Genomic DNA, 21183 nt, shown 5'->3' with positions numbered 1-21183 from the left:
AAGTCTCTAAGATACGGTTTAGTTCAGTGTTCTGTCATTTGTGTTAAAGTTGTTTTTTTTTTGTTTGTTTTTTTAAACACAAGTTAAAGCACCACAAGCTCTAGAAATCTTCTCCATGGCAGCCGAATTTATCAAGAGGCATGAAAAATCTGATCTTGCTGTCAGCAGTGACTGAAATATCAATATTGTGCATCATTAAATGTCTTTTGAGCTATTGTTTGTCTTTTGTTTTGCATTTATTATGTCGTGATTGTCTTCGTTTTTCCATCTACATCACACAGCAAAGATGTATAGCTGTGTGAAATGGAAACGAGGGGCTTAAGATTGACACTTTATGAACATTGCAGGTTTCAATCACACACCTCTCCAAGCGGTTAATGGTGAATGTGACAGCTTGTGCAGGGTCCCTGACTTCTCTCATCACTTGAGCCTTCCTCCGGCAGGGTCACCACAGGGGGCCGTGCTCAGTGGGCCAAACGAAATTGGTGTGTAGCCCACCACTGACACCACAAAGCAGGGCGAATTTAAGTTCAAAATCCTCTGACAGTAAAGGCAATGAGCAGCATGACACGAGCTTGTGAAGAGGAACTTTCAAGTTTAGTACTTTAGTACTTGCTTTTATACGTGCTGAGTATCAAAAAAACAATATAGGTAAAGATGAGAATTGGCTGGCAGCATGCATGTATGAGTGTGGCCTGACATGGTTGTGCTCCCTCCTTCATTTCCTGTCTTCATATCCTTTATTCACTCACTGCACACGTAACACAGTCCATGAGCTCTTTTCTTGTTGTTGTTGTTGTTTTTTTAAAGATTTTTCTTAAGGGCAATATTACGCACTACTAGACTACACAACTGGTATATACTACTAGAGGTCAGAATCAATATTTATTTTCATTAATTGACTCACTTGATTTTGTGCCGCCACCTTTTCACTTCAAGTGTTGATAAGTTCATGCAAAGAGGTGAAGGATAGACTATTATGGAGATGTGAGTGGGGAGCAGTCTAAACAAAATAGGTTTTTTTTTTTGTCCCCCCCCCCCCCCCCCCCCCCTTCTTAGGATCTTGTGTTGACAGAGGCTTTGCCGAATTCTATTCAGGTTTAACAACCAAGTCACATCAAAAGAAAAAAAGAGAGCAGATACTCATTTCTCTTTTGGGCTCTCTGAGAGCTCATTAATTTTAAAACCATGATTTCTTGACCCTCTGTAATCCATTCATCATCAATTCATCCTGTCTAAGAGATGTTTGGCAATCATTTCACACTTATTGGGAAAGCAGAGACAATAGATCTGCTTTGTACAAAAGAAGCCAGCTCATTCAATTTCCTGTCACTGCTGCCAAAGCCTATATTCTAGGTCACTGAAAAATATAAGTGCTCTGAAGACAGGGAAGACTTTGCTATAAAAAAGAGACTTTGAGCAATTATGTTATATATATATAGTGCATTACTGATTCCCTACTTATTTCCTCAGTTCTAACCTTCATCTCTTGATAGCATGAGTGAGGCTTTCTTCATTGACAGGAATGGAGAGTATTGTGTTACTTTCTTAATTTGGTTATGGACACTGGAGATGTACAAGATCACTCGAGACTCAGTCACAATACTGTGATTCTGTCTCGTTGGTTCCTTATTTTAGCCTCTCTACTGGTGAAATCCTGTTTTTGTTAGCACTGCAAGTCCACGGTTGTGTGCCTCAGAGCTCTCCATAGTGAAAGTTGAATGGAATTAGTAGGTTAAAGTTTAATCCCTAATTCACTAATTCAGAGGTTGGATCAATGGAGGCAGTCACCCATGATCTCAGAGGCTGTCTCCAGACTGTCCCCCACACACCGGCTATTTGCCAGCTGCCCGTATGCGCTGCTCTCCAAATCTGCACAATGCAAGAAAAGCAAGCTTAAGGTGTTACCAGAGGCCTCTCTTTTTTTCCCTCACACTTTATCTCTACTTCAATATGACTGTTTCCTGTAGGAACAAAGGACTAACACTAGTGCATCTTGCTGATATGTGGTGCCTTTGACTATTGGACCTGATAGTACATATGGGATTGTGTTATCCATTTTGAATATCTAAATTTATCTTCTTTGAAAGGAGAGGATTGTTTATTTGTTGAAGTCTTTCTGGGCAGACATGAAGGTTAGGGACACTGTTTCTATGGTAATGTTGGTGGCATTCTCAGCTGGTTTAATCAAGCTCTTAATATCAATCATTTTTTAAAGGTCAAAAGCACACTTATTGGTATTATGCTTAAAATAAGAGAAGAAAAAAAAAGAAAGTTGAAATTAATAAGACTAATGTTTCGTTGTATTTTATACTCCGTAAAAAAAAGAAAAAAGAAAAAACAGAAATGATGAAAAGACAAGTATATCTTGTTGGGCTGATATGGTAAGCTCTGCATGTCAGACATGCATGCATGATACATAGTGTTCTCCAAACTAAATTCCACATATAAATAAGATGCCCTTAAGACGATGACATGCAATTCCACTTGGAAGGTTCGGATTTACACTTTTATGGCACAAAGCTTGTTTTGCACCGGCAAAAGGCAATATATTGCCCAGGCAGCTATCCGGGGACACACAATTTCTTTTCCCTATAAGAAACAGGTCATATTCTATTAGAGCTGAAAGCTTCAGGATAGGTCAATTTATTGTTATCCTGACTTGGTTTTATCCAACAACCATTTGTCTTCGTCAGTGTCTTTGGTTTGTTTAGTTCTTGATCTATTGTAATTGCAGTTGACATGCAGTCTTTTTAAAGAAAGTTGACTTAATTGGAAATATGTGAACTTTCTTAGACTCATGTTCGCAAAATGCCTTTGAAAAACAAGTTAACTGCTATAAATAAGACCTTTGGTGTCTAAGAATACCAAAATAAGATTTGCTTCTATTGAAGTTTTCTTTTCTTTTTTTTTCCAATTATTAATAATTTTTATACCATGAACCAATGGGCAACAACAGAATTGAAGGAAAAATATGTGGCTTCAACACAAAACCATTTCACTTCAAGGTATTTACACGGTACATACAATATGTACTGTGAACACGACAAGACCTCGCCATATAATATTTTAGCACAACTAAATTTTCTGTTGAGGATTTCCTGTCAGATCACTAACTATTTTGGCAATATCTCCTACCTTATCTCCTATTTTCTTTAAAGATGTTTTATGACAAGTTATTAATGCATTATTTAGAGTCTGAAGTGTGAGGTTTTTGAGAAACGAGCCTGTTGCTTTGTTAGAACTTCTGTCACCTTTGAGCCAAGCTTTAATTTCACCCATGGCTCCCCACTTCTCGCTCTCCTCCCCTGTATAATTGACTTTAACAGGTCTCAGTTCGGCTGCTGCTGTCTCTGGACACTCTCTCCAAGCGGCACTGGCTCCACACTCACCCAGCCGATTAGCAACCATTCTCCAGAGGGACGACTGTTGGGATTGTTTGCGACCAGGTGTCTACTCAACCACGGCACCCACTGCGTTATCAGTCTGCCTCAGTGCCCAAACCAACTGCAGAATAATCTCAGCCCCTCCAGACCCCCTCCGGACATTTAGTGGACAGCCAGCAGCTTGCTGTTTAGCAAATCCAAATTCCCAATGCTCTCTTATCAAAACCACAGAGGAGTGGGCAATGTTAGCAACAGTGCTGTGTTAATTATAAACCAGTTAACGAGGACAGGCAGTCAGGTGGAACCACTGGACTTAGGGTTTAATTACAATTTCACTGTGTCCTTCCTGCCTATCTTCTGGAGGCAAAATAAGCCCACTCTGTCCTGCCCCTCTCTCTCTCTCTCTCTCTGATATCAGCATTCTAACTGAGAAGATCGTTTATTTTTGGTTCATCATTTTTTTCCCCCTCTACAGTTCTTTGCTCACTGTCACACACACACACACACACACACACACGCACACACCCTGCTGTCACCACCAACTTGAAGGCGAGCACTTTCTTCATCTCTGGAAAGCTGAACCACCTCAAAAGAATCCAATTAAAATCAGGGATGACAAGGGCTTTTTTCTGTGTCTGACAAGAGCCATGTCCCCTCACCTTAGGGGGTTCCAGGTGTTTGTTCTCTCACTTCTTGGCTTTTTAAAGTAGTCCTGTTAGAGAAAGATACTTCCTACCACTCCCTTTCAGCAGTCTTGGCTCATAAAAACAATGTTTCTCACCTGTATTTCCTAAGGAAATAATAATATTGTAATAAAGTGCTTTGTGGACTATTCATTTATGGGTTCGTGTTCTATTGGAACGGGTAACTTGATAGAGAAATTACTTTCGACCTCTTGATGTGTGGTGCTTTGTAAACTCTAATAGGATTTCAGAGAAATAGAGGATGTTGTGCAAATTCTGTCATTGTACAGATGTTGCCAGACAGAAAGGAGAAAAGACTATGACTCATTTGCGACTAGCACGCATCCACAAACTGCTTTCTTTCCAATCTATAACCCATTTGTGTGTTCGTCTGGATAAGGAGACTCGCTTGGGCCAAAATTAGCCCAAACTGATAATGCCACAAATTTCTGTATATCTCCAGACATTGGATTAGAAGGTGCTGATAAGAAATCATCAATGATGAGCAAAATAATGAGCAAAACTCATCACTAATGAGTCTTTGATTCATTCATAGTGTTGATAATGGGTGCGCCATACATACTGTTGAATACAGGGGTTAAATGGCTTATATATGACTGTCTGAAACCATTAGAGCTTATAATTTAAACATACTTTCAGGAATGATCTAGCTGACTGAGACTTTTTATGGTCTATTCCAAAGGAGCGTTGAAGTAATGTAGTTCAGCTTCTCATCCTATCAATTTATTTCTGCATGGAATTATATATTTATTTACACACATAAGTTGGATGTAGGTTTTGGTAAATAAATGAATTGATCTCAATTAAAAAAGAGAGACAAAAACAAACAAAAAGCAAAAAACCCTGTATATCAGTTGCTTCAGTTACAGAGGATATGGCTCAGAAATTCATTAAATTATGTTTTTATTAAAATCAAAATTATGACAGTAAATCCACAAGCAAGAGCAGGGAGTTTAAATGTCATTTTGCAACGAGAAAATAAATTATCACCATTCCATATTCAAAATAAATCTGTTTGTTATTAATTGAATGCAGTTTAAGGAGGACTTGTTTACTCATTTTGGTATAATTATTTGCAGTGTCTTGTTCATAAATTGTTTTCATCAAATAAATTGATATGGGGAACTGTTTGATTGAACCCTCTCAGAATTAATTTCCTTATCACAATTTTGTGAAATTGATTTTGTGCAGTATACACTCCAAGTCCACCCATAGTTAAACATTCTGCTGTTGCCGGTTTTGTCTCTTTAAAATTCAGTCTGTCGGAACACATTTGCTCAGTAATTAATCACAGCAATTTGGAAATCTCCTAGCAAAGCATATGCTTGCAGACCAGCTAATGCTATCTATTAATTTTCTCTGCTCTTGTCAGTTTTTTTCCAAAGGAAAAAGAAATTTAGATCGAGCGGCACACAAAAGTTGGATATGAGATCCAGCCATCCTACGCCAAAGTTGCTTTTATTCACCAAAAACATGAGACTTCAAGTAAAAAGTTTTTTGTAAGAAACACTCTGAAACTACTCTTTTCATAGATATTTACTAAGACGCACGTTTCATGCCGTTTGAGAGAGTTTGTAGTAAATACATCCAAAAATAAAGGCTACTGTTCCCGCACTATAGCCTAAGAATACAGCTCATTATCCCTCATCAGTTTGTAGGCCCAGAGCTTATAGTAGTTAATAGGAATGCAATTATGATCCTTGGGCAGATGATATGGTATTATTTGAAGCAATTTTAAACTACTTATAAATAGCTACATTTCAATTATGCCCTTAAGGTATGTGATGCAAACTAAAAACCTGTGTCGCTATGTACACAAACTGCATTATTTCACATGCTATTGACAAGACTTTTTGACAGTGCCTACGGCGTGTGAGAAAAAGAGACGCCATTTGCTCCGGAGCTGTGCTCGTCTAAATTCTGTCCTCGACTACGAAGCATGCGTATGCTGCATGACCTGCTCTCCCCTTATGTGTTTAATCATTCCTATCTCTGCACCTGCATTAGACCGAGTCAGGAGGGACAGCCTGACAAAGCAGCCCTGTGTTTGAGGGGCTCACAATAAACCTGGGGCTGATTGAGTTCACAACCTCCACAGTTGTAGTCAGGTGCAGGTAGATACAACTGTGTTTCCTGTGCTTCTCTTCTCTTCTCTTCTCTTCTCTTCTCTTCTCTTCTCTTCTCTTCTCTTCTCTTCTCTTCTCTTCTCTTCTCTTCTCTTCTCTTCTCTTCTCCTCTCTACCAAGATCCTGTATCATTATCGCATTTGTAGCTGTAAACAACATGGGTTGTTGATGTTGTGTGTCTCCTGAATGTACTCATTGTACAAACTGGCTTTCTTAAATTGAATCTGAGATTTAAATGGAAGAATGAAATCGGCGTTCTTTTTGACAAGAATTTCAAAATTTCCCATATGAAGTGGGACCCTTGCCATTTTAGATAAATATGTTCAATGCTTTATCATAATATCATAATATATCATATTTTGAGACAGTTAATGTGTCTTGCATTCATAGCCATGACCACATTTTTTGGTTGGCAGTGATAAATGTTGGAGATTAATGCACATAAGATTAAAGCTCTTCATGTGTCTGCGGAAGAAAATGAAAAGTCTGAGATTACAGCGTGGAGAACAAGCTAGCACTTCACATTTTGAAATGTCAGATTTGAGCTAGAAGACAGAGCTATTTCTTCACCCAAAATATAATGGAAGGATAGTAATATATAAATAATAAAATATTCCTCATACTTATGACATTCTCTCACTGCAGAAATAATTTCTTCAGACAAGCACGCAATGAATCAGTCAAATAAAAACCAAAGAACATTGGGCTTGAATCATTGATGATCTATCTTAAACTTGTTTTTAGTGGAATGTTTTTTCAGTGTTTTCAGGTTTTTTGGTTGTTTTTTTCCTTCTTCTTCTTGTTCTTCTTCTTCTTCTTCTTCTTCTTCTTCTTCTTTTGTCTGACACAGGCAAATTCATGTGGAGAGTCTTGCCTAAGGATGCCATTTTAGACACAGCTGTAGGGAAAAGGCTTAAAAGTCTTGGGAAATAACGCAGGGTCACAGAGAGCTGAGGGTGCTGGAGCATGGCCAAGAAAGTCGATAGATGAGGGGGAGTGAAGAGCTTCGGTCATGGAGTGAGGAGAGAGAAAAAAGAAGGGAAAGGGGATGGAAAAAAAGGCAGGGGGTGTTAAAAGAATGAGGTATTCAGGGGGACAAGTTCTCAGGAATGGCTGAGGCATGGTGTTGACAGGTAATCATTGAATGTCAACCAACAGGAGGACACCAGGAGCACAAACTCTGTCTGTGGACTGTTTTTTTTTTTCCATGTCTGATAGACAATGACAGCTAATAATTTGTCAAAATGATCTCCACAATTTTTGTCCGAAAAATGCAAAGAAAACCAAAACTGTCAAATGTAATGTGACACTATGATGGGTTTTGAGCCGAAAGGTTTGAATGTGTTTTAGATTTTTGGAATGTAGTGAGAGAACCTTCAGCTATTATAACTGCGTGACTATTTGACAATGTAGAGTTGTACAGAATACTGATTTTGAAAATTATCTTTAATTTGGAAGAATTGTTCAATAATACATTTTCTTGTCATGTTAAGCCACAACTTAACATGTGACACAACTATCATGTAATTCAGACTAACCTACTGACCACTATACATGAGGTGACATAGGGCCAGAATGAAAACAACTGAATTGGGGTCCTTGCTCTCATTGTCAGATTTTAATAAGAGTAGCTTGGTTTTAAGATAGGCCTATATCATACAAGCACTTAATCTGATCCATTCGTGTTCATGACAACTTTTGGGCTGGATTTTTGTCAGGATGCACACACACACATGCTGTTACAATGGTGTTCTATCAGTTTGTCGGAGCATTGTTTTTTTTTCAGTATCAGGGCTTCAAACCAGAATTTTTTTTCCCCAAACGGTTCATTCCAAGCAGAATCAGTATTTTAAAGTTTCTGGTTTAGCGTTCCACCTTAAAATGATCGTTCCTGAACTGGTTAGAACCAAATGAAATACTGGTTTATAACGCTCCATGCAGGCTTATGTGACATGACAATATGTATCTTTCGGATGGTATAAAAATGTCTATTGATAGATATTCTACTCTATAGTCTCTATCACTAACATCACAAAACATTACAAAAACGCATTGCATCACTAACTAGGAGCACTGTAGTCCAATCTGTCCTCGGGCCGAAATCCACTGTGGCTCCCGGTCATGAGAAATGATATCATTAACGCCACAGTTTGCGAGCTTGCTAATAGGCTATGCGGGTTACATTACGTTTAGTCTAACTGAAGCTGGCTAGCTATTTCCAACATTAGTTCTCTTTACGTGGTAGTCTATCTATCAAACACTGATGAAGTTGACGTCTAAGACCAAGGTTTTATAAGGTGCATAGCATAGTATTTACCTCCTCTGGTTTCAAATAGAGATACCAAACCACATTTCACTTTCACACTATATCAATGCCTGCCGCTGGTAAATTTATGTCCACTATCCGAAGATGTGAGTGACGTACAGAGGAGGACAGGAAATAAACTCCGCACCAAAGTTATTGCAAGCAGAAAATACTTGTAATAAATAAAAGAAAGATGAAATAACGTTATTAACCGGTTATCATTATTGGGGACCAAGCAGCTAAGCTGCGTAGGCACCCATTGTGTTTCTCCCTTTTCTCCATCATCTTTTTCTTCTTCTGGCTAGGATGTCTATGGCAGCCCCTAGAACCGTATGGTAGAAAGTTGTCAAATTTGGCACACTGATTGGGGACAGTCCCCTGATTCTCCTCACCATGTTTCATGTCTCCAGCTTGAGCGCTCTAGCGCCACCAATGGGTCAAAGTTGAAGTAGATTTATACACATAACTTTTGAACCGTATGTCCGATTTTCGAAAATAAGGTACTGCTGGATTCCTTGGGCCAAGGCAAGTTCAATGCACTCATGAGGTCATCATTCACCATATTGGATTTTCTGCCATATTGGATTTTATCAAAAAGTGATTTTTCGCTACTCCTTGGACAAACTTTGTCCAATCTTCACCAGATTTGGCACAGATGATCTTCAGATCAAACCTCAAAAAAGTTATCCAAAGAATTTTTGATCTTCAAAAGCGTTCGTCCTTCAGAGCCAAGCGAAATCGGTGATGAGGTCGCCAAACAGGAAGTGAGCTCATATTTCAGCAATGCTTTGATATATCAATGCTGAACTTAGTGGGCTGACTCAAAACTCCACCCAAAGGGAGTCCAGAAAAAATTGCCCCATTTTACCACTCGGGGGCGATATACTAAAAAAAACATGTTTTTGCTCATTACTCTTCCTATCCTTGGTCAAAAATCATGATTGTCATTTGAAGTCATGTTTTTTCCAATGCTGAGGTCTGGACATGTTGCCATTTCCTGTTCTGCAATCGTATTCAACAGCAAAGTCGCCAAACAGAAAATGAAGTCATAACTCAGCCACGGTCTGATGTATCAAAAGCAGACTTGATATATGGACTCGGGAGCCCATTCTTAGGGAGCACAAAAAACTCTCCATCATTTGACCACTAGGGGGCGCTATAATAAGTAAAGATGTGTTTTGGCTTATAACTGTTGATGTGTTTGCTTTAAATAACTGATTCACATGTCTGGTGATACCATGGGAGGTCCCAAGGCTGAAACATGGCAACTTGACATGTCAGTCTAATAACTGGCCGCAATATTGGATTTATCGAAATGTTTAAAAAATTTTCACAGGCCACAAAGTTTGTCCAATCTCCCCCAACCTTGGCACTAATGATCATCAGACCAAGCCTCACAAAAGTTATCAGGTGGCTTTTTTATTCTCGAAACCATTCATCTGTCACCACCAAACAAATTCTCCAGTGAAGCTGCCAAACAGGAACCGAGGGCATATCTCAGCAAGGCTTTGATGTGTTTATACCAAAAATTGTATATCAACTCAGGATACCTTCCTGAGATTGTGCAAAAAACTTTGGCTGAGGGACACTGCAAATAAGCAAAAACAACTTTTTACCTCCTTTTACCTCGTGTTTCTCTTAACAAATGTGCTTCTTGTGTCAGTTTACATAAATCTTGCTATCACTACTTACAGCAACATTTTTAATAAGATCAGATCAAGTTGCCATGGCGATTCTGTGCTGCTGGACTGCTTGACCCCCTCATTGCTGCTTGCAGCTACATTTTCAAATAAATGTGTCTGTTCCAGAACATTAACAAAATAGAGTTTCTGGTTTCGTTTTTGTTCCTAGCGAAATATCAATTTGTTTCTTGTTTTCATTTTCGTTCCTTGAACCGGTTCAAAGCCTTAATTACTACTGACGTCAAACCACTGGTATTGTTATAGCAAAGTGCCAATTTACTAAAATCTTACTAAAAGTGCCAAATACTAAAATCTCAAGATACAGATATGTATGAATAAATGTGTGTGTGTGTATATATATATATATATATTTGCTTTTGAATGTGTCTCTTTTGAGACTTGTACTCCAGAGTACTTAGGGGGCTAGGCTGATTGAGAAGTGCACACACATGGATTTGACATCATAAGGAATCAAAAATATACATGTGACACAACATGTCGTTCCTGGAACACCATATACATGTAATAAATGATGCATGTAAAGGCTAAAACAACCCCCCCCCTCACTCCCCCCTTTTCTCTCTTTCATCCCAGCTGGCTTCAGAAAGATTCTTGGGAGGAATTTCGCTCATCGAGTACTTGATCCAACTCTTGCCACAGAGTTATCTGTGCCTATGGTCGCTGATGGTGTGACAGGCACATCTTTCATACCCTAATCTTCCCCTGAGGGAACCACTGAGGATTATCTGTTGGATGATGCGTCGGGGGAAGGCAAGTCCCTGTTTATCTCCAGTCCTTGTGTCAGAGCAAACATCAGACGAACCCTCAGCTGCCAACACCATCAGCCAGATCAACAATCCAGTTGCTCACCTTCCTGTCAGCGCTAAGTGATGACCTGCTGCCTGGCCTCTCAGGTAGCCCTGCACTCTCATTCATTTTAGAAATACCCAGTATCCATAGCTGCCTTTGGTTCTTTGGTTCTCTGGTTCTCACATATAATGGAGCACACACACACACACACACACACACACACACACACACACTGTGGCAGTCAACACTAGATCCTCAAAGAAAAGGAATAGTAGCCATTCTGAGTTGATATGCTCATTTCTTGTACCTTTCTTGTTTGAAGGCAGGAATTCATTCATCTAATTAAAATGGGGACTGACAAGGTGACTTGGCTTGAATTTCTCACTCCTTAGAGAGAGTAATTACCTCTAGAGTAGTCGTCAGTGTGGTCGCCACAAGACATTTTTTCACTGTTACAAATATAGACCACTATAATTTAGAGTAGAGATCCAAAGGACAATAAATATGCTAAATCATCATTTTTGCAACAATGTTAAACTTACTCATATTTTAAACCTCATACACAAGTTTTAGGTCAATTTTGGAATTTCATGCCTTCCCTAGGCATGTATTAGAGGGCCAGACCTAACCATGTTTCCATGTTTTATAACTATCAAGAAATGGCACTATCTAGAAATCTGGTTTTCCCCCTCATTTTCATATGATAATAAAGAGAGATAATAGGAGGTCATGCAAACTGCATATTTCCCCCAACAGACCATTAAGCAGTTTTAACAGATATGAGTTACAGATATGGATCCTCCACCCACTGCACAACTCTGGATGACCTCCAAATATGACACAGTTCAAATACCAGTTAAAATGTACAAAGCATTACATCTTTAAATCATAAGCATTAAATCATAACATTCTTTGACCATTTTGACTGTTCCCCTACATGTATTGAATTAAATGAATTCTGCATTGTATTAAAAATGAACGCAAATATGTTACGAGGTTAGTCACTAACCAAGGTACAAGTCTATGGTATGGTCAATATCACTCATCTGAAAATGAGGAGCAAACTTTGTTCCCAAAATGTTGAGCTTTTCAGAAAATGGGCAGACAGTCTGTGGTTCAAATGGCTTATTTTGAGCACATTTATATATTAAACCCTTGCGATTTATCTCATTTTGAGAATCATTGAATAATATCAATGTTTTCAACTGTTATCTGCACAAGAATCAGATGATCAAAGAGCAGACTCTGACTATTGGAGTTCTGTGAACTTAAAATAATCGTGAATCTAATTCATTTGAAGAAAATCATCTGAGATTTGAATCAGTAGGATCTGCATCAGTCATCAGTGCAATAAATTCTTTTCCAAATTGTAATGTGCCAAGAGTCGCTGGCACTAGACCAAGAACAAAGAACTTTAAAAATATGTTGCAAGCTGGAACATCATGCCAGCATATATATATGATGACTGGTCCAAAAAAGAAGAAGGAAAAAAGAAAAAAACAACAACATGAGTCCACATATCAAAATGTCAATGAATTTCAGCTTTCTTCCATAGACTATATATGTATTTCTTTTATTTTAATTAATGGTACTACACCCTGACTGAACACCCTTCAGGCTTCTCAAATTAAAAGGATTTCCCACCTCTGTGTTTGTCCATGATTTCTCAGCATAGCCATTTGGTTGACTTCTCCTAATAGAGTACAGTTAAAAAATACTTTTAGGTAGAGTTATGTGGATTGCTAGACCACAGATGCATTTTAATATAGAAGCTCTGCATGTGGAGGTTTGATCTCTAATTGTGTAGCATGGGTAGTTGCATATTTATGTATGATATATCAACTGAATTTTTGCCTAATGCCTGTGTTCTGTGAGCTCATGTAAATCAGATCAAGGACGCTTCATTATCTAGGCTAGATTTTGTTATATTTGCTAACATGTATTTGTTTCCTCCTGCAATGTTTACAGTATATCATATTTTATGTATAATCTAATGTTCAAATTTGAAAACTAGTTATCAACGCCCCGTTGAAAATTTTAGGTTCCTGATGATCCCTCTTGTTTTACCCTAAATTTTACAATGCTGTTAAACTGTAGTGCCAGACAACTCGGATGACAACACAATGCCAGAAATTCAGATTCTGACAGGCACATTTCTGGAAACGTTCAGTTCAAGAACAGACTAAAATGGAGATGTGGACAAAATTCATGGTTGGATCGATTTGTCAAAAAGAAGCCAGCTGGACGCAGTACTGCATGGAAAGCCCAGCAGAGGGATGGCATAAACGAGCAGGGATTAGCTGCGTTTGTTTCCTCGGCCATCATAGCTCTATAGAGCAAATCTGTCCCACTGCAGGCAGACATATGATGGTATAATAATTAGATGAATCTGCACTCTCCCTGACGTGAGCATGGCTGTGGTGGTGGTGTTGGAGGGAGTGTAATCAAACATTAATTACCCAGACCACCTGTTTACTGATGGGTACGCTCAGCCAACTGCTCCCTTAGGTGAATGGTTTCAAGACAGTTTGCACCCCGAATCCACCGGGAGGTGAGGGGTGGACCAGGAGCATCTCTACATCTCTAGCTTCACTGTAATATTATAAAACATTCTTAAAACTACAGCACTCTCAAACTCTCAGTGGAGGACAGTCAGTTATACTGAGAGCCCACAAGCCATGTTTGACCTAGTTATTCTAAAATGCAGCTGAAGAGTTTGACACAAAAGATGTTCAGGATAGCCAGTTTTATTTATTTAATTGTTTTTTGCTGTTGTTCTCTGCCAGCAGGCACATGCAAGAGTATGCATTTGAATTCACACCTCTCTGAGTGCTAATAGTCCTGGAGAGATAGGCTACAATCCATCACCCCAGTGAGCTATTACCCCAGTCAAGTAACATTTGATAAAGTGTTTGTAACATTTCATAAATCTGTGCTATAAATATGAACTCTACCAGAGTTGGTGTGAGTGTGTGTGCATGTGCAAAGCTGTATATGTTTGAGCATGACTGTAAACAGGAAGGACTATATATTTAAGGTAAATATAACTTGTTCAAATAAAGACACTCTCCAGTATTTCACATCAGCTGCAGTCAACAGTCAGTTACAGCAGCAACCATGCATTACAATACCCTCTGTAGCAGGTGTACCCAAACATTTTGGTCTTACATTAATATCTGAGAAGTCAGTCAATGATTAAACTATAATAAATAAGCGAATAAATAAATGACATAAAAACAACAATATATTTTGTGATAGGTGTGAGTTCTGTGATGATGGTGGATGTAGAATAGTAGAGGTAATTGACATAATGTTTGAAAATGTGGTAAAAAGTAATGAGATAAATTTTTAAAAAAATTAAAACAAACATTGTGATGCCTGGAATCAGAGGTGCCATTTCTTGTTTTATCATACACATAGCTCCAAAAGATAGTATATTTATCAAACTCTAGCCCAGGCAGTAACACTGATACATGTGGATGAGAACGTTAAACCCATTGAAGCTAGTGCGGGTAGCATTCCCCTGAATGTGTGAACTCCTCGATAAAGTGCTTTGTTGCACTGACAACAAATTTCAGGTCATTAGTGTTGCTCTTTCGTGTTTCTCCCTGTAGCTTGCAAAGAGAGGTACCATGATTTTGTCATAACGACAACGAATGCTATCCTCTGTCAAGTCAGCCACATATTGTTTGCAGATCAGACAAACTGTTTTTTCTCTTACCTCTGTGAAAAAAAAAATCATATTCTCATTTCTCTCAAAATACCATTCATCTGTGCCACTGTCTTCAGTAACAACACTCTGCTCTATAGTATCTGAATACAATTAATGTGCCTGAGTGTAGTTAGTAGGGATACAATACCCTTCAGTAATCTCAAAGAAAGTTCAGTGGTTGTTAGCCAGTTATGTTGTTCAGCTAGCCAATGTGTAACCCTGATCCCAGTCCAAACATAAGGCAATTAAATGATTGTTAAATTCAAGGCAAATATGCAAAAGCACTATATTGTCAGCTGACCTATCTGCACACACGTTATAAACAGTGAATGACAGGATAGCAAAAACAAACTCCCCACCCACTCCGCCAAAACACAGACACAGATGGTCTCTCTTCTTTCATTCACTTGTCGTTCTATTTTAAACTATGTCATATTCCTTCAGGCCACCAGAAAGCCATACATTTCCTGCCAAAAGATTCAGTGGTAATTTTCCCCCATTCTAGTAATGTTCCATATGTGGTCTTGACATTGAAACCAGTTAAACTGTAATTGTCTCTTGTTTAAAAGTTGTTAATCCCCGGAATTTCTTTTCTTTTACCATACGGTAATGTGGCTACAGACAGGGGTGTAATAACTACATGGCATGTATTTTCATGTACTTGATTTAACATAGCTTAATTAGACATCAAGTGGCCTAAACAGCTTGAACTGACACCTCTAACATAATGCTCTCCAGTGGTATTATGCCACTAAATATAGTCTACTGTAATTAGGTGCCCACATTAAACATACAGAACAACACTAATTAACTCTCCCTAATTAAGCAAAACGCAAACCAATGTTCATAATGAAAAGTTTATGAGTGATACCATCAATGTAGGCTATGAGGGAACATACCAAGGAAGCTGGAGAGCTATTTTAGCTGATCTATTTAGTCATCAGTAGTTCTCCTTTTCTGAAGTTGGATTACATGTAAACTAAACAACATCCACATAATAATAGCAAAAGTAATGAATCATATGATGAAATTACAGTACTTTTTTGATAGTCAGAGAAGCAAAACTGAACAGAGGTTGTCTGTTCAAAATGAAATTGCATAATGCTTTTCTCTTTTAAGAGGATGTTCACCCTAGTTGACATGTGGACCCTTTTTGACTGTTTTCCCATTGTAATTGTCTCCTATATCAGTAGACAGTTATTTGCCAGGCTTTACATACCAACAGCAAATGTAAAAAGAAATTATGTACCGCTCACAGAAAATGTTAAGCAATTAAGTGGTGTCAGAGCAACTATCATTAATGGCACAGAAAAACAGTTCAGTTTTGGAGGTGTTTTGGGTTGGAAACATGCAGTTGTTGTGAATTAGTTGTTGAAAATGGTCTGGGATACAACAAATCGCAAGGTAGCCAAAAGGTCGTAATAACCATTACATCAAAGAGGCTGCTCTTCTCCTTTTTCAGGGACATATCTATGACAAAATGTTAATCAAACAACCCAAAAAAATATAATTTCCAACAAGAACGAAAGAGAAGGCCGGTCATTTAAGCTTAATGCTTGTATTTATGCCTTTATTTCCTGTCTAGTTAAATTCAGTATCAGCTTTAGTCTTGACATATCACAGCAGTTATTTGATTATTACTACAGTGGCCCAGAGGCTTATTAAGCTCTTCTGAACCTTGTCCTGAATTAACAGAAAAAATAAGATGCCATTCTTTGAAATATTACCTCAGTAATATGACATTACACCATATTATATTATATTAGAATATGGTTGTTCACAAGAGCTCCTGAATTGCAGAAATCACACATGGGTTTTTGCAATGATATTGTTTAAACGACCAGACTATTAACATTTTGGAATTACAACATAGCAGAGCCTATGTTTCTGCAGAGCCTGTATTAGGTATCTCTCCTTGTTCAATTTCAGAGTATAGGGATATATTTTTGATATGTTTTAAACAGAGTAGGTTTTGGCTTTGATGACTGCCAGCTATACTATATAGGACTGTATAGAGCTGTATAAAAAATACATTTTCTTTTCACAAATACGTTTTTGTCAAAAACAATCTCTGGAGAACAGTAGCAGGATAAAAGACTCTCTCCTCTTTTTATTCTTTCCATCAATCCTTTTTCCTCATAGCCCTCTCAAATCAGATTTCCCCGCCCGTGAAACACTGCCAAAACAATGAGATCAAACTCTAATTTTCTTGAATGAAATCAACCAAAGAAGCAAGCAAAACCTGCAGGCTTTCCTGAGAAATCACATAGAAACAATCTCGAATTTAAAACACATTTATTTACATTTAATAGCTGTTTATTCATCAAAACACAAAATCTGTTCAGCTAGCATAAATCCTCACATAATAGATCTGATGAGCATGACCAGCCTCCAAAAAGACAAAAAAGACAAAAAGTAAAATATATAAAAATAAATAAATAAATAAAATAAAAAGCACCTCAGTCTGATTTGTAATTAAGATGATACAGACACACTGTACTTTTACACCAACTGTTTTTTTTTTGTTGTTGTTGTTTGTTTTTTAAATTAACACCTCTCCGGCCCCTTGATTCAAGCAACTACAGTACCTGCTATTCACCCAAAACACTGTCATTGACACTTTTCATAACCGATCATTACAAATATAAAAACTGGAGGACTCCTTTGTCACATTATTTTGTAATGAAAGACACCACCTTTTGTCATAGTTCTAGATCTGTAAACATGGCTAAAGTGACTTATGTGGCAGTTTGATGGAGTTAGGTCCTATAATCTCCTAGTGTTCTATAAAACACCAGGGTCTTTAGCTACACTATAATGGATAGAGTGCGCTCTACAAAGTGTTGTGTGTAAAGTTGGTTGGTGCTGTGTGGCTATAATGGATGAATTACACTCCCACTTTAAATGCCAATGAAGCAGTTTATTATGCATGAGAGACATGGCTTGTTTCTATACTTCACAAACCATTTTGCACTGTACAGATTTTCTGTAAAATGCATAGTATAGATGATATATGTGCACAGTTAGACACACACACACACACACACACACACACAGTACTCATGAGCAGTCCAAAGATCACTAGTATGTGTGTGTGTGTGTGTGTGTGTGTGTGTGTGTGTGTATGTGCGTGCACGTGCAATTGTGTGTGGTCCTTTTCCAATGTTTGGTTCATTAGAATTAATAAGGTCAGTTCATGACTTGTGAACCAAAACATTCGTTATGTTATGAAACACAACTGTGTTAAATCAAATGTTCATCAATATTTTCAATATTTTACATTCACACGACCCTCACACACACACACACACACACACACACACTGAGATAGAGAGTCAGTGATTCCAGAACTAATCCTTCACCCCAGGATATGAATCATGATGATGGGGAACAGAAATAAATGAGCAGCAATTAAAAGGTGTTAATACCCTCTATTATTCCAAGGCTCTGATATAGTCAGGCCTGCCTCGGTCTTTGGTTCTATATTTACCTTGAGAAAGCTGAATGGAATCCTGCTTTTCAAATTTTTCACAACATGTAATTGCACTTTTCTAAAGTGTTTTTGTTTTCCTATTGGCCAATTACAGCATTGAGGCACAGATTTAGAAACATCTTTTAAAACACGTTGATATTTCTGGTCAGCTGATTTTTAAAACTACTGACATGATGAATGACTTGAACTATACTAATTTCAATACTTAGCACTAAACCTGCTTGTGATTTTGCACATAGTAAATGTACAAAATAGTATTCAACAAAGCTACTGGTCAATCAAGTCCTAGGGCTCATAGCCCTCTTGTAATCTTAGGTTATGAGTCACTGCGAAATGAAATGGATCTGAGAAAATGCACTCAGGTCAGGCGTAAGGATGCGTTTTTGATTGCTTTTTATCTCTCTGCAGGAGTAAGAGGACAGAGTCAACTTGCTGGACTATGATTCTGAAAGATGACTTTGGTGTGACTGGTAGGACATGGAGAACTGGGAACTACTTGCTCTTCCTCATATCTGTCATTGCAATTCAAGTGCAGTCAGATCTCGACTTTCCAAAGGATAAACACTACACATGGAAAACAGGTAAGGCGGCTACAGTGATGTGATATATATTGGTCTTCATTTTACCTGTTTGTGATTATGATAATCCCTCGTGACATTTTCATGAGACTCTCTTCTTCAGAGGTTATTGTCTAATAGTATACAACATTTACTGTTTATGAGTTTATAGAAGTGGTACCATACTGTTTCATACTCCCTCAATTTTTCTGTTAAAAATATGCATCTTGAGTATTATAGACTGATCTTTCACAGTTCAGTGCCGGCCCGTTTTGAAAACAAATTTGTAGAGGTCTATTTTTCCCTCAGATACAGATTCACTTACATGATTCCTATACATCTAATCTTTGCTGTTTGATTAATGTTCCTATCTTACACCCTTACAACCAAAAGGGAATAAAAACCTAGGATATGGAGCTGTTAGCATAATAATATATGTTCATGGAGAGATTATCCATCTCTAGGCCTCTGGTGATGGCGTCCCAGCAGAGAATCTAATCACATATAATGATGAATATAGTAATCTGTCCCCAGTTCTCAAAGCTAGGGTAAGTCATTACTTACTGCTATTCCTAGCCGTGAATATATGACCATGACAAGGGTATTTTGAAGTAAGATAGCATCCTGTGCATGTTGCACTCAGATTCATAAACACAGAAATTTGATTCTAGCCTTTAATCTTTGGAGTTCAGGCAGAACAGACATTTTATTTCTCTTCTGGAAAGATTTATTCCAAAATAACTCACTTGCAGAATTTTTGTCTTTTTCAACTTTGTTTTTAAGTATTTGCAACTTTTCAAAGAATATAAGTTTATATATGAGAAAACAACAACTACATGGTGTAACAATTTAGAACAAGATTTGCTAAGAGGAAAGCATGAGGGTTTAGATTGAAGCAATGTTACACTCAGGCGTGGTCTGTATGGAGACTATGGGCCCAACTGAGCATTCAAACAGGACTTAATTTCTAATGAGGAAAAGTGATTAACGCTTACCAAAGTGATCAGCATTACCCATAAACCTATATTTGATCTCATGAGTCATTCTGAAAATGTTATTACCAAACCGCCAGTGTTATTACCAAAATAATAGTTTCACTATAAGAATGACAGTCAGTTTCATCAGTTTAACTTTAACAGTGTCTTTATAACTCACAGACACACACACACACACACACACACACACACACATACATTTACAAGGGTGCATGTATATTTATATTTATTTATATATATATTTTTTTATATATAAAAAAGCCTTTTGAAATTGCAGCTGTGTTTAAAGCGACTGTGAAAACATTTTGTCCTATGATGTTGAAAGTGAAGTTTAGTTTCTGTGATTTTAGATCAATATTAACTTCTTTCCCCTCTCTCACACTGACACTATTAGCACTCACCAGCACACAAAAGCCCAGCTCGCTATGTGACCCGAGCTTTCTTTTCAGATTTTGCAGTCATGTAATAATACTGCTCGAGTGATAGGAAAAATTGATTCATTTCACTTGTAAGGGCATTTGTTCGAAAGGATTCTAATCAGGACGCCAGGACCGAACTGTTGACATCCTTGCTGAGTAAAGATAGCTTATGGGAGGTGATTTTTAATGGTAAAATGAAAGCCTAAGATACAAATCACAACTTCTCCACAGTTCTAAATATCTTTGTCTAATTCCATGAAGATGCATTTTGGCATTACAGCAAAGTATGTGATGCTTTGGGACTATATTGTCCTCTTGAGTTTTTCAAGAAACTCAAATATTTAGTAAAAGGGTTATTGTATAGGTGGCATATAGAGCATAAGGCATCGCGCTTTTAATTAACATCAATCATTAATGCTTGATGAGATAACATTAGTGGCATAGGTATTGCTGAACTGTTAAGAGAATATATTTTGTGAAGTGACAATGGTTTCTATTAACACTGACATCGCACTATACCGTGTTCTTCAATATTCAGCAAGTACGGCATAGCCTTGGAAGCTCTCAGCCAGCAGCTCCTAGGGAAAATCTTACATTGATGGAGGAATAGAAAAAAAAATGATTGCATCACATTGCCTCTTTTTGGGTTGTGTGGCTCTATATTATGTGTATTCCCAGGTTTCACAGTATATTCAAGCCCTGGCATTGACCTAAGCTAAATGAGCATTATATTGAATTGTTGGCCCAGCAGTAGCTGAGCAGTGTGACTCTGCATGAAGCTTAACGTTGATGTGTGCTTCGGATTTGACCTTCATCACTGTCTGAGAAACCACGGAACCCAAGGCTGTAGCTAATAGCGATCATTTTGCTCTTTAAACAAAAGCACCCTCATTAAAACCACTTTATTTCTCCATGGCATTGAGAAAGTGGTAGATCCAGACAGAGTACTCGGAGAGTGGGGTTCATTGTAGTAACTAGTCCACTGCACATGCTG

General features: G+C 37.9%; 1 protein-coding gene across 1 annotated transcript in view; it reads left to right on the top strand.

Annotated features, from left to right (window-relative positions):
• Window positions 1–13424: 13424 nt before the first annotated feature.
• The window catches only part of thsd7ba (thrombospondin, type I, domain containing 7Ba), an 82228-nt gene continuing 74469 nt past the window's right edge, over window positions 13425–21183 (top strand). The window contains exons 1-2 of the mRNA XM_030786688.1: window positions 13425–13453; window positions 18627–18799. Of these exons, the coding sequence (XP_030642548.1) occupies window positions 13425–13453; window positions 18627–18799 (202 nt within the window). The remainder of the gene's footprint in view (window positions 13454–18626; window positions 18800–21183) is intronic.

Source organism: Chanos chanos, chromosome 10 (genome assembly GCF_902362185.1).
Source record: "Chanos chanos chromosome 10, fChaCha1.1, whole genome shotgun sequence".
In the NCBI taxonomy this organism is placed as follows: Eukaryota; Metazoa; Chordata; class Actinopteri; order Gonorynchiformes; family Chanidae; genus Chanos; species Chanos chanos.
The sequence above is the reverse complement of the archived record's forward strand: the minus strand, read 5'-3'. Positions and strand labels throughout refer to the sequence as shown.